The sequence below is a fragment of the Nerophis ophidion genome, linkage group LG03 (genome assembly GCF_033978795.1).
Source record: "Nerophis ophidion isolate RoL-2023_Sa linkage group LG03, RoL_Noph_v1.0, whole genome shotgun sequence".
In the NCBI taxonomy this organism is placed as follows: Eukaryota; Metazoa; Chordata; class Actinopteri; order Syngnathiformes; family Syngnathidae; genus Nerophis; species Nerophis ophidion.
The window spans coordinates 17,171,465-17,192,455 of NC_084613.1; the positions used below are offsets into that span (position 1 = coordinate 17,171,465).

Genomic DNA, 20,991 nt, shown 5'->3' on the forward strand with positions numbered 1-20,991 from the left:
CTCAAAAAAGAAAACATGCCAGCATGGAAAGAAGAAGGGGGAGACTATTTGTAAAGAGTACATAAATGGTGCTCACAAGTATAAAGGAATCATGGAACAGCAAGTTTTCTCGTCAGTTCATTCTTTGCCAGTATGTTAATGTACCATATTTTCTGGATTATAGGGCGCACCGAGATATAAGCCGAATACTTTTCAATGTAAAATTAAACTATATGTATATAAATTCACTGTTTGGAGGCCAAATAACAATAATTATTATTAGTTGTTATTATTACTATTAACTTTTAAAAATAGTAATTAAATAACAGAAAAAACGGTGAGGTTGTTTACTCAATGTAAAGTGTTTTTACAAAAAAAATCTATTATTTTTTTTATTATTAAGATAAACGCTTGCAAAATTAGCTCAAAAAGCTAGCACTTTAATGTTAGCATGCTAACCTAATTACATTAGCATGTTTAGCATGTTTCAAATACCATGTTATATGACTGTAAGGTGTAGGGCTGTGGAATTAGAGAAAAAAGTGGAAAATTAAAAAAAAAAAAAGTTAGCACTTTATTGTTAGCCTGCTAGCATGCTAATTTTAGCACAGTAACATTTAACAGCTTTCACATACTAAGTTATAGGACCCTAGGGTAAACGGTTGCAAAATTTCGTTAAAAAAGCTAGCACTTTAATGTTAGCATGGCAGAAGGCCCATAAATATTTCTTATCTCTGTTAAGAGTGCAAGACCCTTGAAGGATGCATGAAGATGGACCACCACGCCACGCGATCATTTGAACCATTGAAATAACATATTACCGACACGTGTGATGGCGTTGTGGGACAGCTCTAGAAGGTCCAGGTTTTCTGCTCCACTTAGTCCGTGAATGGATGTCAGCTTGTTGCGGCCCAGCTTCAGGGCTCGCAGGTCGCTCATATTCTCGCAGTCCACCCGCCAGATGTCGTTTTGCTGCAGAAAAACCCAGAGTGAAGACGTTTGCTCGCACAGAGTGTGGAAAGGAGGACGTGGGTGGGAAATAAACGCACCTGTACGTCGACGTAGCGGAGCTCTGTGAGCTGGTTAATGCTGTCGAGAACAGTCAGGCCGCATCGTCTGAGGGTGAGAGACTGCAGCCGCACACACTCAGCCAGCGTGGACAAGCTGCAGCCGGGCAAGTCCTCCAGAAACAACGTGGTCACCTGGAAGAAGAAAAAATATACATTATTTTTTCTTTTGTACAGAAAACGTGGAATAGATGACAGTGTTTCGCATACGTTCGTCAATAAACACATTATAATGGGACTGTGAGTGAATGCAGTTTGTTGTCACAACTCTGCTTTCGGACACACCTCATACACCTCTGGTCTGGCAGACTAAGACAACGTAGCAGGAGGGATCAGTGTTTCCAACTTAGCGACATGCTCACTCAGGTTAGGTACTGAATTTGGCAATTTCATAGGTACAATCAGAATCAAACAGGACCATATTTCCATATTTATATACACACACATATACATACATACATATGTATATATATATATATATATATATATATACATACTGTATATATATGTATATTTAGACACCGACCTGTATTTAATAATACAACTGTAACATTTGACAACCAAATAATTAAACAAGGCAACTCGGTAAAGAATCTGGGTATTATATTCGACCCAACTCTCTCCTTTGATTCACACATTAAAAGCGTTACTAAAACAGACTTCTTTCATATCCGTAATATCGCTAAAATTCGCTCCATTTTGTCCACTAACGACGCTGAGATCATCATCATGTGACTTTAAGGTTTTACTACTTACGTATAAAATACTACACGGTCTAGCTCCAGCCTAACTTGCCGATTGTATTGTACCATATGTCCCAGCAAGAAATCTGCGTTCAAAGGACTCCGGCTTATTAGTGATTCCTAAAGCCCCAAAAAAGTCTGTGGGCTATAGAGCGTTTCCGTTCGGGCTCCAGTACTCGAGATTCTACCTCAGTAGAAGCATTTAAGTCTCACCGTAAAACTCATTTGTATAATCTAGCCTTTAAATAGACCTCCTTTTTAGACCAGTTGATCTGCCGCTTCTTTTCTTTTTCTCCTCTGTCCCCCCCTCCCTTGTGGAGGGGGTCCAGTCCGATGGCCATGGATGAAGTACTGGCTGTCCAGAGTAGGGACCCAGGATGGACCGCTCGCCAGGACCTAGGATGGACCGCTCGCCTGTGTATCGGTTGGGGACATCTCTACGCTGCTGATCCGAATCCGCTAGGGATGGTTTCCTGTGGACGGGACTCTCGCTGCTGTCTTGGATCCGCTTTGAACCAAACTCTCGCGGCTGCGTTGGAGCCACTATGGATTGAACTTTCACAGTATCATGTTAGACCCTCTCGACATCCATTGCTTTTGGTCCCCTAGAGGGGGGGACCATATATCTATGTATATATACATATATATACATAGATATAAATATATATATATATATATATATATATATACATACATACATATAGACATACATATATATACATAGAAATATATATACATATATACTTGCACATATATATATATACATTATATATGTATATATACACATATATACATTATATATATACATTATATATACATAGTATATATGTATGTATTTATATATGTATATATGTATGTATATATATGTACGTATGTATATATGTATGTACATACAGTATATATGTATGTATATTTATATATGTATTTATATATACAGTATATATGTATATATGTATTCATATACACATACATATATATATATATATTTATGTAAATATATATGAATACATATATACAAATATATTTGTATATACAGTATCTATTCATGTATATATATATATACATATATATATATACATATATATATATATATATATATATATATATATATATATATATATATACATATATATATATATATATATATATATATATATATATACACACACACACACACACACAACACCCCGCAAGGGACAAGCGGTAGAAAAATGGATGGACGTACTGATTTTGAAGGTAAAAACAACCAAAATGGCCGCCTCATCATTTTAAGTGTGGCCCTCTGTGGAAAAGATTTGGGCACTTCTTCTATTTTCATGCTTTTTTTTTTTTTTTTAAAGCAGTCAAGAGTAAGACTCCACTTTTCAAAATGTGCTAGCTCCATGCTAATTTACTGGGAATGGGCCATATACATGCTACAGATTAGCATTAGAAATTTTACAGGTACCAACCAAATTTGGCCACTACTACCGAGTACCGATTCACATAAAATCAAACCGTATTCCCATTCCTTTGTTAATAGTGACGCCAGACTCGGCACCGCCTCTAACACTTGGCGAGCAAACAAGCATATTCATGCCACGCCAACAAAGCGTTTAAAAGTAAGGCTCCACTTTTCAAAATGCGCTAGCTTGATGCTAATCTACATGGGATTTGCCGTACACATGCTACTGATTAGCATTGTCGATGGTACTGGAGATGTTACCTCCTGCAGGGATCTCCTGCCTGTGGCCTGCTTCAGGATGCTTGGACAAAGCGGAGGAAGCACGCTGGTCTCCGTGTACCTCCTGAACTCTCTCCTGGTTCCGACGGGACCTGTGGACCTGCTCCTGTTCTGCACGGACAGTTCTGCCCAGAAGACGCAGTTCTCCATCCAGGACCGCCTCCTCTGCGCCAGGTTCTGGGAAAAGGAGGAGGATTTGTGACGGGTGTTGTTGTCAGGTGGAGGACGTGAAGGTGCTGCTGAGTTGTCTTTCATCCTCTGCTCATCTTGTCTTCTCTCCTCTTCTTCATGTGTCTCTATCTTGAAAATCTCCTCTCCTTCCTCCTTCACTTCTTCTTTGGGGTTTTTCTGTCCACTTGTTCTTCTTCCACATCCATCCTTCTCTTTCTTTATCCGTTCGTCCATCTTCTCATCCCTCCTAGCCATCATCCCTTCATCCTTCACGGCTAGTTCCTCTTCCTCCTCCATCTCGGTCCCACCCCCATCTTCTTCCTCTATCCTCTGTTCACACTTCCTGCTTATGCTGCTTCTCTTCTCCTCCTCGTTCCTTCTTGTCCTTGTCTCTTCATCCTGTTTCATCACGTCCTCTTCCTCCTTCTCTATCATCTTCTCCTGTTTGTCCTTCATCCTCTCATCTTCCTCACTCCTCAGATCTTCATCACTCCTCTTATCCCCTTCTTCTTTCTCTTCAGTCATCTTCTTCATCTCCTTCTCTTCCACCTTCGTTCTTCCTGCCTTTTGCCATGTCTTCTCCTCTTCCTCCTTCTTTCTTGCCACATCTTCCTCCTTTTGCTGCCTTTCTTCTTCTATCCTCTTGTCGTCTTTCTCCTTCTTCCTCATCAACTCTTCTTCTTTCAGTTTTTTTGCTGCCTCTTTCCTCCTCTCTTCTTCCATCTTCTTGCTCACATCTTCCTCCATTTGCATCATCACCACCTCCCTCCTCTTTATTTCATTTTCCTCCACTTTGCTGTTTTCTTTCTTCCTCTCTTTGTCCTCTATACACTTCCTCTCCTCTTTCGTTTTCCATCTCTCTTCCTCCATCTGTTTTCTCTTTGTCTCTTTCCTCCACTCGTCTTCTTCCTCCTTCTTCCTCTTCTTCTCCTCTTCTTCTCTTATCCTCATCACTTCTTCCTCCATCAGTTTCCTCTCTTCTTCCTCCTCATTCCTCTTCTCTTTCTCTCCTTCTCTCGTCCTTGTCACTTCTTCCTCCATCAGTTTCCTCTCCTCTTCTTCCTCCTTCTTCGTCTTCTTTTTCTCTTCTTCTCTCATCCTCCTCACTTCTTCCTCCATCAGTTTCCTCTCCTCTTCATTCTCCTCCTTCCTCTTCTCTTTCTCTCCTTCTCTCGTCCTCCTCACTTTTTCCTCCATTAGTTTCCTTTCCTCATCTTCCTCCTTCCTCTTCTTTTTTTCTTCTTCTCTCATCGTCCTCACTTCTTCCTCCATCAGTTTCCTCTCCTCTTCTTCCTCCTTCTTGCTATTCTTTTTCTCTTCTTCTGTCATCCTCCTCACTTCTTCCTCCATCAGTTTCCTCTCCTCTTCTTCCACATTCTTCCTCTTCTTTTTCTTGTCTTCTCTCCTTCTCAGTACTTCTTCCTCCATCAGTTTCCTCACCTTTTCTTCCTCCTTCTTCCTCTTCTTTTTATCTTTTTCTGTCATCCTCCTCACTTCTTCCTCCATCAGTTTCCTCTCCTCTTCTTCCACATTCTTCCTCTGCTTTTTCTTTTCTTCTCTCCTTCTCATTACTTCTTCCTCCTTCAGTTTCCTCTCCTCTTCTTCCTCCTCTTTTGTCTTCCTTTTCTCTTCTTGTCTCCTCCTCAGTTCTTCCTCCATTAGTTTCCTTTCCTCTTCTTCCTCCTCCTTCCTCTTATTTTTCTCTTCTTCTCTCCTTCTCATTGCGTCTTCCTGCATTAGTTTCCTCTCCTCTTCTTCCTCCTCTTTCTTCTTCTTTTTCTCTTCTTGTCTCCTCCTCAGTTCTTCCTCCATCAGTTTCCTTTCCTCTTCTTCCTCCTTCTTTCTCTTATTTTTCTCTTCTTGTCTCCTTCTCATTACTTCTTCTTCCATCAGTTTCCTTTCCTCTTCTTCCTCCTTCTTCCTCTTCTTTTTCTCTTCACTCCTTCTCATTACTTCTTCCTCCATCAGTTTCCTCTCCTCTTCTTCCTCGTTATTCCTCTTCTTTTTCTCTTCTTCTCTCCTTCTCATTACTTCTTCCTCCATCAGTTTCCTCTCCTCTTCTTCCTCCTTCTCCCTCTTATGTTTCTCTTCTTCTCTCCTTCTTACTTCTTCCTCCATCTGTTTCCTCTCCTCTTTTTCATCCTTCTTCCTCTTCTTTTTCTCTTCTTCTCTTCTCATTACTTCTTCCTCCTCTTTCTGCTTCTTTTTCTCTTCTTGTCTCATCATCTTCACTTCTTCCTCCATCAGTTTCTGTTCCTCTTCTTCCTCCTTCTTCCTGTTCTTTTTCTCTTCTTCTCTTGTCCTCCCCACTTCTTCCTCCATCTGTTTCCTCACAGCCTCCGTCCTCCTCTCTTCTTCTTCCTCTTTCTTCTTTTTTTTGTTTTCCTCTACTTCTCTCATCCTCCTCACTTCTTCCTTCATCTTCCTCCCCGTCTCCCACCTCACATATTCTTCCTCCCTCTGCCTCTTTTCATCTTGCTCCATTTGCTCCGACTCTTCCTCTTTCCTCCTCTCTTCTTCCTCCCCTTTATTTCTCTTTCCGTCTTTCTTCATCTTTCTTTTTCCATCATCTTCCTTTCTTTCTATCAGCCTCTTCTGCTCCTCCTTCCTCATCTTCACTTCTTCCTCCACTCGTCGCTTCATGTCATTGACCAGCTCCTGTTGCATGAAAAAGTAATTCCATAAAAACAATATTGTTAATAATAATACTACTATATATATTATATATATATATATATATATATATATATATATATATATATATATATATATATATATATATATATATATATAGTTATTTATTTTATAATTTTTTTTAAATTCACTTTTCAAATATTTTTTCTATTGTTGCCCTTGTTGTTTTAATGGAATTGTTGTTTTGATTGACCAATGTTTTGTACAGCGCTTTGTGATTTTTATCTGTAGAAAAAAGCGCATTATAGATAAATAAAAACTACTTACTATTAATATTAGTAATAATAATTGTATTAAAAATAATGATTTTCATTAATAGTCAATCATATTAATAACAATTATTTTTAATAATAATAATAATAATTGTAAAAATAATGTATAAAAATATATAAAACAACTATTTGAATGTAAATTAAAATAGAAATATGTACAATGTCACTGCTTGGTGGCCAATTAACATTAATAATTAATGATGATGATGATTAATATTACTACTATTATTCATAATAAGACATAAAATAATCACTAAAAATAATATAGAATACTTTTTAATGTAAAATTAAACTATAAATGTGTATAACTTCACGGCTTTGATGGAATAAACGGCGCGCATGTTTTTGTGTATCAAAAGGTACTTCAAGTTGTCTTGTTTTTGCGTTACAAGTGCAACAACATATAAAATAATAAAGAACTCTTTATTAAGTAAAATTAAAATAGAAATGTGTATAATTTCACTGTTTGGAGACCAAGGAGTTGACAAGATTCCAGCAGATAATAAATAACCTGTTGCAGCTGGAATTCCTGCTCCAGTTCTTCCTGAGCCTTCTTCTCCATCAAGTCTACTTCCTTCTGCCGCAGCTGCACATGGGGAAAAAGAAAACATTATAGAAGATACTCCTCCTTCATGTATATCCACAATTCAGACCAACTGCTTAGTTCGATCAAATAATATGGAAGCAATGTGTAAGAAAACATCCAGTAAAGCATATGATAGTGGACTAAATCTGTTGTACGTTTTTAGGAGAACATCCTCTGAGCATGAGAGTCACCTTCTCAACTTCCATCATCCTTTTCAGCTCCTCCTCAAATTCTTGTTCTCTCCGTCTGCTTCTCTCCACCTCCACCTGGAGCGTTCTACCTCCTCCATCCTGCTGGTCGTCGGACACGCTCTCTCCCTCCTCATCCCACAGGAAGTTATCACACTCTTCTGCCCCACATTCACCTGCAATACAGACCGCTGCAACGTGGCACACCTGCACTAATACTGAGGAATGGTGGATTAAATTAAACCAGGGGTGTCCAAAGTGGGGTCCTGGGGGCCAATAGCGGCCTGTAGCTATTGTTTTAATGGCCCGTGGCACGTCCTAAGAAAACTATTAAAAAACATGTAATAAGAGCAAAAAGGTGAAATGTAACAAGAAAGAGTTGCAATGTTGACTCTAACACAATGCTGCCATGCAGGTTGTTTTTTTACTTAAAACTGTCATTGCTCGAAAAAAAAAAAAGAATCAAAATCAATATTTTTATGAATTATTTACCTATTGAAGGCTCCAATTACTTCACATCAAATTATCCAGTTGGAAATATATTTTTGGGGAAAATATGGCATATTGTGTGTGTTTGCCGTAAAAAAAAACAAATGGCAAAAAGGGCGTAAAACTAACAAGAAAAAATATTTTAAAAATTTGATAAAACTTGTAATCAACATCTGGATACGAAGTTGATTTAAAGCATAGAAATAAAGAATTACAAATAATGATTTACAACTTACTTTTAATGCTTATATTAATGGGGCCCTTTTGGATCCCAATAATTTATGTGGATTTTTTTTTTTTGCTCAAAATTTCAATAATGAACAAAAAACAATGTTGCTATGAATTATTGACTTATTTAAGACTCCAATTTTTTCCCATCAAATATTCCACTTTGAAATATTTTTGGGGAAAAATATTGCATATTTTGTGTGTTTGCCATAAAGAACTATGTTTTCAATGACAAAAAAAAGACAAAATAATAATAATAATAATAAAGCTAAAAAGATAAAATACAAAAAAAATAATAAAAACCTGTAATCAACAGCTAGATATGAAGTTAATCTAAAGAGTTAAACGTGGAAATAAAAAAAATAAAATGTATAAGTTATTTTGATACTTTTATTAGTGGGGCCCTTTGGGATCCTTGAAAATTTTAATGTGATTTTTTTTAACAGCCATTGCACAAAAAAATAACGAATTATGAATTACTGACCTATTAAAGGCTCCAATTTTTTCACATTAAATATTCCACTTCGAAATATTTTCTGAGGGAAATATTGCATATTTTGTGTGTTTGCCATAAAATCAAAGTTTTGAATGACAAAAATAATGTACAACAAACACAATATGTCCATATTTGTTTCAAATAATATAAACCTGTAATCAACAGCTAGATCTGAAGTTGATCTAAAGAGTTAAGCATTGAAATAAAATGTTTATTAAAGTAATGTACAACTTATTTTTAACACTTTTATTAGTGGGGTCCTTTTGGATCCCCATAATTTCCGTGGGATTTTTTTTCATATATTATATATACATATTATATATATATGAATAAAAATCACTATTATGAATTATTGACCTATTACTGACCTATTGGAGCCCAATTATTTCACATCAAATATGTTTATGGGAAAAATATTGCATATTTTGTACGTTTACCATAAACAAGTTTTCAATGACAAAAAGAGTGTAAAATTATATACATTTATGAAAAAAAAAATACAAACGTATAATCTAGGTATAGATATGGAGTTGCTCTAAAGATTTAACCGTTGAAATAAAAACAAATAATCATGTACGACTTATTTTAAACACTTTTATTAGTGGGGCCCTTTTGGATCCCTGATCATTTCGTGTTTTTATTTATTTATTTATTTATTTTAACTCCCATTGCTCAAAAAATAATGATTAATAAAATGTTTGATTGTTTGAACATAGATTGGGTGAAACTATTCCATATAAGGTTTTTCTTTAACAGAAAGAGTATTAAACGAAAAATAAATAGATCAGATATATCTGAAGAAATGTATGTGTTGGAATAGATATTATAATATGACTTAGTTTTATGACAGACATTTCCGCGTCCCCGGGATCAAACTTGAATGGAACCCTAAAGGTTTGAAAAAAAATCTATACATCGTAATAATTTTGAAAATGAAACAAATCAAAATAGCCCCCGCAGGCTTTGATTTTTCAGTGCGTGGCCCTCAGTGGCAAAGGCTTGGACAGCTCTGGATTCATCCATGAGCTCTCTGGAACCCCACAAGAGTTAATAAACAGCACGATGGCGCTCCCTAGTGGCCATGACTGGTGACAAACGCAGTGCGACGACGTACCTTGGCTGTCAGGAGAAAGCAGATCTTGGTCTGCATGGAGGACTGGGTCAGGGTTAGCCTGCAGTAGGACAAAACACACAAGAAGAACACGTTGGACTGTAATGCATACTGTCAGAATAATTTTTAAAACAAGGGTGTCCAAACTTATTCCACAGAAAAGGCCATTTGATATTTGGAATTGTCAAAACTATTATAATTATATATATATATATATTTGTTTTTTTTTTGTTTGTTTGTTTTTGTTTTTTTATCCTTTAGAGTTCCCCTCAAATGTGGTCACAGGTACGAGAAGGGTCTCAGTCATAAAAAAAAAAAATGTCATACTTCATTTGTTTTATGCTCTTGTCGTCAAACCCCTGTTTTTATGGCAAAAATCCCACTAAAATTATTGGGGACCCAAAAGGTACCCAACTGATAATGTTAAAAAGAAGTCATACATTTTTTGGACGTACAACATTCAAATATCTAGATCAACCCTCAAATGTCAATTATAAGCTTTAATACTTGTTTTCATGTTTTTCTTTTTTTGTTGGTTATACTGTATGCCCTTTTGTCAAAACCCTGTTTTTTATGGCAAAAATAGAAAATGTACAATATTTTTAGTAAAATATTTTCAAAATGGAATATTTTACGTAACATAATTGGAACTTTAAATAAATCAATAATTCACAACACAATTTATGTATTTTTTGAGCATGACAGTTAAAAAAAAAAAAAAAATCACACTAAAATCCTTGGAGACCCAAAAGGCCCCGAACTGATAATGTAAAAAATAAGTCATACATTTTTGTGACGTTCAACACTTAAATATCTAAACCAACTTCAGATGCATCCGTCAATATTAAGTTTTAATACTTTTTTTCATGTTTTTCTTTTTCTGTTGGTTATACTGTATGCCCTTTTGTCAAAACCCTGTTTTTTATGGCAAAAACAGAAAATGTACAATATTTTTAGTAAAATATTTTCAAAATGGAATATTTTACGTAACATAATTGGAACTTTAAATAAATCAATAATTCATAACACAATTTATGTATTTTTTGAGCATGACAGTTAAAAAAAAAAAAAATCACACTAAAATCCTTGGAGACCCAAAAGGCCCCGAACTGATAATGTAAAAAATAAGTCATACATTTTTGTGACGTTCAACACTTAAATATCTAAACCAACTTCAGATGCATCCGTCAATATTAAGTTTTAATACTTTTTTTCATGTTTTTCTTTTTCTGTTGGTTATACTGTATGCCCTTTTGTCAAAACCCTGTTTTTTATGGCAAAAACAGAAAATGTACAATATTTTTAGTAAAATATTTTCAAAATGGAATATTTTACGTAACATAATTGGAACTTTAAATAAATCAATAATTCATAACACAATTTATGTATTTTTTGAGCATGACAGTTAAAAAAAAAAAAAATCACACTAAAATCCTTGGAGACCCAAAAGGCTTGATAATGTAAAAAATAAGTCATACATTTTTGTGACGTTCAACACTTAAATATCTAAACCAACTTCAGATGCATCCGTCAATATTAAGTTTTAATATTTTTTTTCATGTTTTTCTTTTTTTGTTTGTTATATACCCATCCATCCATCCATTTTCTACCGCTTATTCCCTTTCGGGGTCGCGGGGGGCGCTGGCGCCTATCTCAGCTACAATCGGGCGGAAGGCAGGGTACACCCTGGACAAGTCGCCACCTCATCGCAGGGCCAACCCACCTCATCGCTTATATACCCTTTTAGTCAAAACCCTGTTTTTATGGCAAAAACAGAAAATGTGCAATATTTTCAGTAAAATGTTTTTAAAATGGAATATTTTATGTAACATAATTGGAACTTTAAATAAATCCATAATTCATAACACAATTTATGTATTTTTTGAGCATGACAGTTAAAAAAAAAAAAATCACACTTAAATCGTTGGGGACCCAAAAGGCCACCAACAGATAATGTTAAAAAGAAGTCATACATTTTTTGACATTCAATACTTAAATATCTAGATCATCTTCAGATGTCACTTATAAGTTTTAATACTTTTTTTCAAGTTTTTCTTTTTTTGTTTGTTATATGCCCTTTTTGTCAAAACCCTGTTTTTTTTATGGCAAAAACAGAAAATGTGCAATATTATCAGTAAAATATTTTTAAAATTGAATATTTTATGTAAAATAATTGGAACTTTAAATAAATCAATAATTCAAAACACAAAGTATGTATTGTTTTAGCATGACAGTTTAAAAAAACAAAATCACACTAAAATCATTGAAGACACAAAAGGCCCCCAACTGATAATGTTTAAAAAAGTCATACATTTTTGTGACGTCCAAAACTTAAATCTCTCGATCAATACTTAAATATCTAGATCATCTTCAGATGTCAATTATAAGTTTTAATACTTTTTTCATGTTTTCCTTTTTTTGTTTGTTATATGCCCTTTTTGTCAAAACCCTGGTTTTGATGGCAAAAACTGAAAATGTGCAATATTTTCATTTAAATATTTTTAAAATGGAATATTTTTATGTAACATAATTGGAACTTTGAGTAAATCAATAATTCATAACACAATTTATGTATTTTTTGAGCATGACAGATTGAAAAAAAAATCACATTAAAATCCTTGGGGACCCAAAAGGCCCCCAACTGATAATGTTAAAAAGAAGTCATACATTTTTGTCATGTTCAACACTTAAATATCTAGATATACGTCAATTATACATTTAATTATTTGTTCATGTTTTTTTTTTGTTTGTTTGTTGCATGCCCTTTTTGTCAAAACCCGTTTTTTATGGCAAAAACACAAATATGGCATATTTTCAGCAAAAAATATTTGGTGTAAAATAATTGGAAACTTAAATAAGTTCAATAAGTTTTTTGAACAATGCCAGTTAAAAAAAATCCCACTAAAACTCTTGGGGACCCAAAAGGGCCCCACTTATAAAAGGGTCAAAAATATTTTTTTTTTTCTTCCAATTACTAATTTTCTGGAACAACTGCAGGTAGATTCAAGGTTGTTGTTTTTTTCATGTTTTATTTTTGTTTGTGTGTTTGTTTTATGCCCTTGTTGTCAAAACCATGTTTTATGGCAAAAACAAAAAATAAGCAATATTTTCAGTGAAATATTTTCAAAGTGGAATATTTGATGTAAAATAATTGAAGCCTTAAATAAGGCAATAACAACATAATAATAACATTGAAGTATTTTTGAGCAATGGCAGTAAAAAAAATCCCACTAAAACTACTGGGAACCCAAAAGGGCCCCACTTATAAAAGTGTAAAAAATAAGGTTTTTTTGGTTGTTCTTTTTTTACCTTCAATTATCAAGTCTCTGGAACAACTTCGAATATATCTGTTGATTCAAAGTGATTTTGTCTTAATTTTTGTATGATTTATATTTGTTTGTGTGTTTGTTATATGCCCTTGTTGTCAAAACCCTGTTTTATGGCAAAAACACGAAAATGTGCAATACTTTCAGTAAAAATACTTTTAAAGTGGAATATTTGATGTAAAATAATTGAAGCCTTAACTAAATAATATATAAATATAACATAATAATAACGTTGATGTATTTTTGAGCATTGAAAATTTTAAAACAATCCCACTAAAACTCTTGGGGATCCGAAAGGGCCCCACTCATAAAAGTGTTAAAAATAAGTCATAATTGAAACAACTTCTTATCCATCATTTTTATTATGTTTTCATAATTTTCTGTTCTATGCCCTTTTGGTCAAAGAAAACTAGTTTTTTTAATTTAGCAAAGACACAAAATAAGCAATATTCTCCTCAGAAAATATTTCAAAGCGGACTTCAATATGTCAATAATTCTTAACATTAATTTTTAATCATTATTATTTTTATCGGTTTTATTGTGCTATTACAGTCAACACTGCATTTTTTATTTTTTTTTTTACATTTAACCCTTTTGCCCTTTTATTCCACGTTTTATTCTATGTTTATTTGTTTTTAGAGGGGTATTCTTAAAATACCGTATTTCCTTGAATTGCCGCAGGGCATATAGTATGCGCCTGCCTTGAATTAATGCCGGGTCAAACTCGCTTCCCAAAATAATTAGCGCATGCTTAGTATTACCGCCTGGTCAAACTCGTGACGTCACGAGTAACACTTCCCCTGTCATAATTTTCAAAATGGAGGAGGCTGATTTCAATACCGGTAATTTGAAATCGTATAAAGGGAAGAGGATTAAGAGCTATTCAGTAAGATTTAAGGTCCAAGCTTTAATCACACTCAAATTTTTACTGCATACCTTTGCTAAGTGCCGGAGCGAGAAGAGGTTTTAAAATAATTAGCGCATGCTTACTTTTACCGCATGCCTTTGGTAAGCGCAGGAGTGAGAAGAGGTTTTAAATTAATTAGCGCCCCGGCGGCAATTCAAGGAAATACGGTATATTGTGGGCCAATAAAACATTAACTGTGGGACCCAACTGGCCTCCAAGCCGCATTTTAGACAAATCTGGTTTAAACAGTGAATTCCAAACTAACATGAACATTGCTGCACACTACAATCTAGAATTTGAGTCAGACAGAAGTACGATGAAAAACATACAGGTTTCTGCTTGTCCTCGTCATCCACAGCAAACGCTGCTTGTTTTGTTGTCCAATCATTGCTCGCTGATGTGGTCACACCTGAGAGGACACAAGTAAATACGTTTTGATGTTTATGTCGATGCTTGTCTGTTATTGTGGCCAACGGGGGCAAACTGGAAGAAACTTCCAGGCGGTCCCAGCACAGAGATGATCCGAAGGCAAAAACACGCAAATTCCATGAAAAAAATACAACGGGAAAAAATGCAATGACAAAGAGTAAATGGTCAAAAAAAAAAAAAAAAAAACGCCAAACAGATAAAACTGTAAAAATGCAAGAAAAAATAGCAAAAAGATGTATGGGGAAAAAAGCTGAACATTTGATACAAAATTTGAAAGTGAGGGAAATTTTGATATTTCTTTTATTTTGTAAAAAAAAAAAAAAAAAAAAAGTAGACTTAGTGTCAGCTTTGTGTGATGTGTCCATGCATCCATTTTCTACCGTTTGTCCCTTTCAGGGTCCCAGGGGGTGATGGAGCCTATCTCAGCTGCATTCGGGCGGAAAGCGGCGTACACCCTGGACAAGTCGCCACCTCATCGCAGGGCCAACACAGATAGACAGACTACATTCACGCTCACATTCACACACTGCCGAACCCCACCAATTTCATATGCGCATTCACCGAACCCTTCTTCAGCGAAAAACAAAACCAAACAAAACATTTTTTCAAATTCAAGACAAAGTTGTATGTTTGTTTTTTTGCTGGTGCACAAAATCAATCGTGCATGAACCTCACCTTGTTCAAAGAACAAAACCAACACAGTGGATGAACTCACAACAAATTACACACCTGCAAATCAGATGGAAAATTAGAGGGAACATTGTTTGGGGGTGGCCTGCGATGGGGTTGCGACTTGTCCAGGGTGTACGCCGCCATCCGCCCGAAACACAGCTGAGATAGGCTCCAGTAACCCCCCGCAACCCCGAAAGGGACAAGCGGTAGATAATGGATGGATGGATGGATGTATTGTTTGGGAGGTATCCATAATACGCCGATAGGGAAGAGTTTTTGGTTACACGATGAGTTGGGTGTGTTTTGACCTCCGCGGCGGAGGCTCCGCCGAACCCTTGAGGCCGATTCACCGAACCCCTAAGGTTCAATCAAACCCTGGTTAAGAACCACTGAACTAGGGCCAATTTAGTGTTGCCAATCAACATACCGTATTTCCTTAAAATAGCCACCGGGCATGTAATATGCGCCAGCCCTGGATTACTGCCGGGCAGAAATCGCTCCCCAAATGAATAAGCACATGCTTACTTTAACCGTCGGGTCAAATACGTGACGTCACGAGTGACTCATCAACTGCCGTCACTTTCAAAATGGCAGAGGAGGTTTATTTTTGCTTTTAAAATGTGTAAAACAAGGGGTCTTGTTCCACAGCCATACAGATCACACTAATGGTTGTGATATAAAACAACTTTAACACTCTTAATAATATGCGTCACACTCTGTGAACCCACACCAAACACATTTCTAGAGAACACTGGCTCTGTAACACATAATAAACACAACATAACACTTACCCAGAATGCAATGTATCCATGACTCGTGGCTATATTATACATGCGCTAGCAACAAACCCCCCCCCCCCCCCCCCCCCTGCCAACAATACTCCATTTACACCTCTAACCCTACCCTAAAAAAAACAAATATTAGCAATATTGTTATTATCAGCGCTAAAACTTTTAGCGGCCCAGTGATCACAGAAAGACATGAAAAGACGCTTGTTTCTTTTTATCTATACATATACACACACACATATATATATATATATATATATATATATATATATATATATATATATATACATACATATACACACACATATATATATATATATACATACATATACATATACATACATACACACACACACATTTTTTTAAACCTGTGTGAGGATTATGAATAATTAATGTTAACGGGAAGATATAAACATACCTTCAGTATATTCAGGCACAAAACTATACGTTTCTGGATCATCATTTTTCCCAAAGTAGTCTTTGTTGTCTCTCATGACGTCTGCCATGATTAGTAGTGTTGTTGTCGTTGAAAGGAAATAGCGATTGGTGTGATGTGTCTATGAAATTAATGCACCACTGTATGCTAAAAAATATTAGCAAAATACATAAATATTACATGTTATGTATGTATTTGAAACTACATGATACTACATTGCATATATACTTACAGTGAAAACCTTAACCTCTTAAGGGCCAAGCTGTTTTTTTACATGCCTTTTTTTTATCTCTCTTTGCTATTTGGGCTTATTGGACCCTAATTGGAATAAAAACTAAGAAGCATCTTTTGATATGATGTACTTAGTCCATAAGTACACAAATGTGCACTTCATGTTTAGTGACATGATAATTCTTATTTTTACACTTTTATTTCCAAATTCCGTTGTATGTTACACTCTTCTGACACCACCAGATGGCAGTATAAGTGTCCACATAAGCGGCCATAAGAACCCAATTCAGTAGTGTACACAATTTTGGAAATAAGAGCTAAAAGTTGCTGTCCACGCATGTGGCCAACTAAGCCTTTAGAGGTACTGGAGGTTTTTTTAGATGTTTTTTTTAGATCAATTACCATTAGCTCCGTTGTTAGCTGACTTTTGCTCACGTTTATTTACAATGCTTAAAAAAACATGTGTTCTTGTTTTACATAAGGATTGTGAATTATAGGCACAATTCCAAAAAAAGTGCAGTCCCCCTTTAAGTCTTCAGAGAGGGATTAGGTTATGCTTTGTTATGCTAAGCTATGCAAGTGTTTTGGGGGTTTGTGTGTTTTTGGCATTTTTTGATAAATTTGCTTGCGGCATTTTCCCCGTTGCATCTGGTTTTTGGCGTTTGTGCGTTTTCTGTTTTGGAAAATAGGATTTTCGGTTTGCTGTGTTGTGTTGTTGCGCGTTGGTATCAGTTTCTCCACTGGACAATTAAGTGAATGTGACTTAGTGATCTTTTTTAACGAGGTAAAAAAAACAAAACAGGTTTTTGCCCGATCCACACCTTGAAGGTCCTCCAGGATGATCTTCTCGCAAGCCTCCAGTCGTCTTCTGGACGCCTCAAAGTAGCTGACAAGTGATGCTGGGATCTCATCGGAGGCCTAGAGTCAGAAACGGGTATTCTGTTAATGCAGTGGTTCTCAATTATTTTGGGTCAGACTACTTTTCACATCTCTAGTTAAAAATATTTTTTGCAAACCAGCAGTTATAATCCGCAAATAATGTGCCGTTGTTTAGTGTCTGTGCTGTCTAGAGCGCGGCAGAGTAACCGTTTAATACTCTTCCATGTCAGTAGGTGGCAGCAGGTAGATAATTGCTTTGTGGATGGTTTGTCCTGATCACAATGTACAGAGAACAGCAGGAGGCAGCGTGCAGGTTAAAAGGTATCTAATGCTTAAACCAAAAATAAACAAAAGGCAAGTTCCGCTAAGAAAAGGCATTGAAGCTTAGGGATGGCTATGCAAAACAAAACGATAACTGAACTGGCTGTAAAGTAAACAAAAACAGAATGCTGGACGACAGCAAAGACTTACAGCGTGTGGAGCAGCAGACGGCGTCCACAAAGTACATCAATACATGACATGACGATCAAGAACTAAAACACTACACACAGGAAAACACCAAAAAACTTAAAATAAATTCACAGCGTGATATGTCAGGTATTGACAGTACAGCTACTGTGAGACGAGCTATAGTGATGCATGGTTGGTTATGGTTTGAATTCATATCTAACAATTGCAAGAACGACATTTTACTGGGGGCTTCACAGTGGCAGAGGGGTTAGTGCGCCTGCCTCACAATACGAAGGTCCTGAGTAGTCAGGGTTCAATCCCGGGCTCGGGATCTTTCTGTGTGGAGTTTGTATGTCCTCCCCGTGAATGCGTGGGTTCCCTCCTCCCACTTCCAAAGACATGCACCTGGGGATAGGTTGATTGGCAACACTAAATTGGCCCTAGTGTGTGAATGTGAGTGTGAATGTGTTCTGCCTATCTGTGTTGGCCCTGTGTCCAGGGTGTACACCGCCTTCCACCCAATTGTAGCTGAGACAGGCACCAGTGACCCCCGCGACCCCAGAGGGAATAAGCGGTAGAAAATGGATGGATGGTTGTTGCATATCACACAAGGCAACATGGTGGTACAGGGGTTAGTGCATGTGCCTCACCATACAAAAGTCCTGAGTTCAATCCAGGGCTCGGGATCTTTCTGTGTGGAATTTGCATGTTCTCCCCGTGACTGCGTGGGTTCCCTCCGGATACTCCGGTTTCCTCCCACCTCCAAAGAGACCTGGGGATATGTTGATTGGCAACACTAAGTTGGCCCTAGTGCAGTGGTTCTTAACCTGGGTTCGATCGAGCTTTAGTGGTCCGGTGAGTCGGCCTCAAGGGTTCGGCGGACCCTACGCCGCGGAGGTCAAAACACACCCAACTCATCGTGTGAATAAAAACTTTTCCCCATCGGCATATTTTGGATACCCCCAAACAATGTTCCCTCTAATTTTCCAACTGATTTGCAGGTGTGTAAATTTGTTCTGAGTTCACGCACTGTGTTCGTTCCGCCCGATTGTAGCTGAGATAGGCACCAGCGGCCCCCGCGACCCCAAAGGGAATAAGCGGTAGAAAATGGATGGATGGATGGACTTTTTACTGTCAATATCGGCTGCTAAGTTAAATTTTTTTATGTTTTCTGCTAGTCGTGTGCCTCGGTATTTTTTTTATGAAAAAAATGTTCCTTGGCTCAAAAAAGGTTGAAAAACACTGGTCTAGGCTTTGATCGATTGATTGTGATTGATTGATTGATTGAAACTTTTATTAGTGGATAGCACAGTACAGTACATATTCCGTACAATTGACCACTAAATGGTAACACCCGAATAAGTTTTTCAACTTGTTTAAGTCAGGGTCCACGTTAGGCTTATAGACTTTTTTTTCCTGCACAGCCTCAATGATAGCCAGACTTTAAGCACAATAATATTAAGAACATATACCACAAATAAATGTTTCCCACAAAACTTTCAGTAGGAATCGAACTACTGTATTGTCTTTCTTATAATTGTGCAGGTGTCCTAATTGGACATAATTAGCATGATGCTAGCAGCCACCCTCACAAGTTTCCTGTTGCATATAAACTTTATCTTCTGTCAATTTTAATCACAACTAAAGAGTCCACCCACCTCCTCTTCGTCAGCAGAGAAGTTACAAGACTCTTCGTCAGCGTCGTCGTCCTCGGTGTCCGGCATGATGGCGTCATTCGCATCCGCCATGGCGAACGTCGACATTCACTTAACGCTCATTTACAAACCGAAAGTACACAACAAAGTACAGTTAAAGTTGTGTTGATAAGCGTCGAATGTGTGCGATTGTCAAAGTTTCCGTCTCCTTCGGTACATTACGTTGTTGTTGTTTTGGAGCGTTTGGTCAACTTTGCTATATGACTTCCGCGTCTGCGGTTACCATGGAAACAGTGTAAGCTACGGAGAAGTAGCAGGGACAAACTATACAATATTCGCTTGTTAATCCATTGACTACAGTAACTACTTAAAAAAACCTTTAAAGAAAGAAAATAATAGTTGATGTTCGTTATAAGAAAATTAATAAAGTTGCAATGTGGGACTGTGGACCAGCTCTATACTCTCGGCAGGGTTCTTGAGGGTGCATGGGAGTTTGCCCAACCAGTCTACATGTGCTTTGTGGACTTGGAGAAGGCATTCGACCGTGTCCCTCGGGAAGTCCTCTGGGGAGTGCTCAGAGAGTATGGGGTACCGGACTGTCTTATTGTGGCGGTCCGCTCCCTGTACGATCAGTGCCAGAGCTTGGTCCGCATTGTCGGCAGTAAGTCAAACACATTTCCAGTGAGGGTTGGACTCCGCCAAGGCTGTCCTTTGTCACCGATTCTGTTCATAACTTTTATGGACAGAATTTCTAGGCGCAGTCAAGGCGTTGAGGGGTTCCGGTTTGGTAACCGCAGGATTAGGTCTCTGCTTTTTGCAGATGATGTGGTCCTGATGGCTTCATCTGACCGGGATCTTCAGCTCTCGCTGGATCGGTTCGCAGCCGAGTGTGAAGCGACCGGAATGAGAATCAGCACCTCCAAGTCCGAGTCCATGGTTTTCGCCCGGAAAAGGGTGGAATGCCATCTCCGGGTTGGGGAGGAGACCCTGCCCCAAGTGGAGGAGTTCAAATACCTAGGAGTCTTGTTCACGAGTGAGGGAAGAGTGGATCGTGAGATCGACAGGCGGATCGGTGCGGCGTCTTCAGTAATGCGGACGTTGTACCGATCCGTTGTGGTGAAGAAGGAGCTGAGCCGGAAGGCAAAGCTCTCAATTTTCCGGTCGATCTACGTTCCCATCCTCACCTATGGTCATGAGCTTTGGGTCATGACCGAAAGGATAAGATCACGGGTACAAGCGGCCGAAATGAGTTTCCTCCGCCGTGTGGCGGGGCTCTCCCTTAGAGATAGGGTGAGAAGCTCTGCCATCCTGGAGGGACTCAAAGTAAAGCCGCTGCTCCTTCACATCGAGAGGAGCCAGATGAGGTGGTTCGGGCATCTGGTCAGGATGCCACCCGAACACCTCCCTAGGGAGGTGTTTAGGGCACGTCCAACCGGTAGGAGGCCACGGGGAAGACCCAGGACACGTTGGG

General features: G+C 37.5%; 1 protein-coding gene across 3 annotated transcripts in view; it reads right to left on the reverse strand.

Annotated features, from left to right (window-relative positions):
• Nucleotides 1-19,812, reverse strand: part of lrriq1 (leucine-rich repeats and IQ motif containing 1) — a 91,010-nt gene extending 71,198 nt beyond the window's left edge. For all 3 annotated transcript variants that reach the window (XR_009806049.1, XM_061894433.1, XM_061894435.1), the window contains exons 1-9: nucleotides 19,524-19,812; nucleotides 17,358-17,454; nucleotides 14,310-14,389; nucleotides 9,751-9,808; nucleotides 7,427-7,599; nucleotides 7,161-7,235; nucleotides 3,495-6,341; nucleotides 1,029-1,181; nucleotides 801-951 (exon numbers count right to left, since the gene is read on the reverse strand). Coding sequence is in view for 2 of the 3 variants with exons in the window: in XM_061894433.1 (XP_061750417.1) it covers nucleotides 801-951; nucleotides 1,029-1,181; nucleotides 3,495-6,341; nucleotides 7,161-7,235; nucleotides 7,427-7,599; nucleotides 9,751-9,808; nucleotides 14,310-14,389; nucleotides 17,358-17,454; nucleotides 19,524-19,628 (3,739 nt within the window). In the remaining variant the exon portion in view is untranslated. The remainder of the gene's footprint in view (nucleotides 1-800; nucleotides 952-1,028; nucleotides 1,182-3,494; nucleotides 6,342-7,160; nucleotides 7,236-7,426; nucleotides 7,600-9,750; nucleotides 9,809-14,309; nucleotides 14,390-17,357; nucleotides 17,455-19,523) is intronic.
• Nucleotides 19,813-20,991: the final 1,179 nt, after the last annotated feature.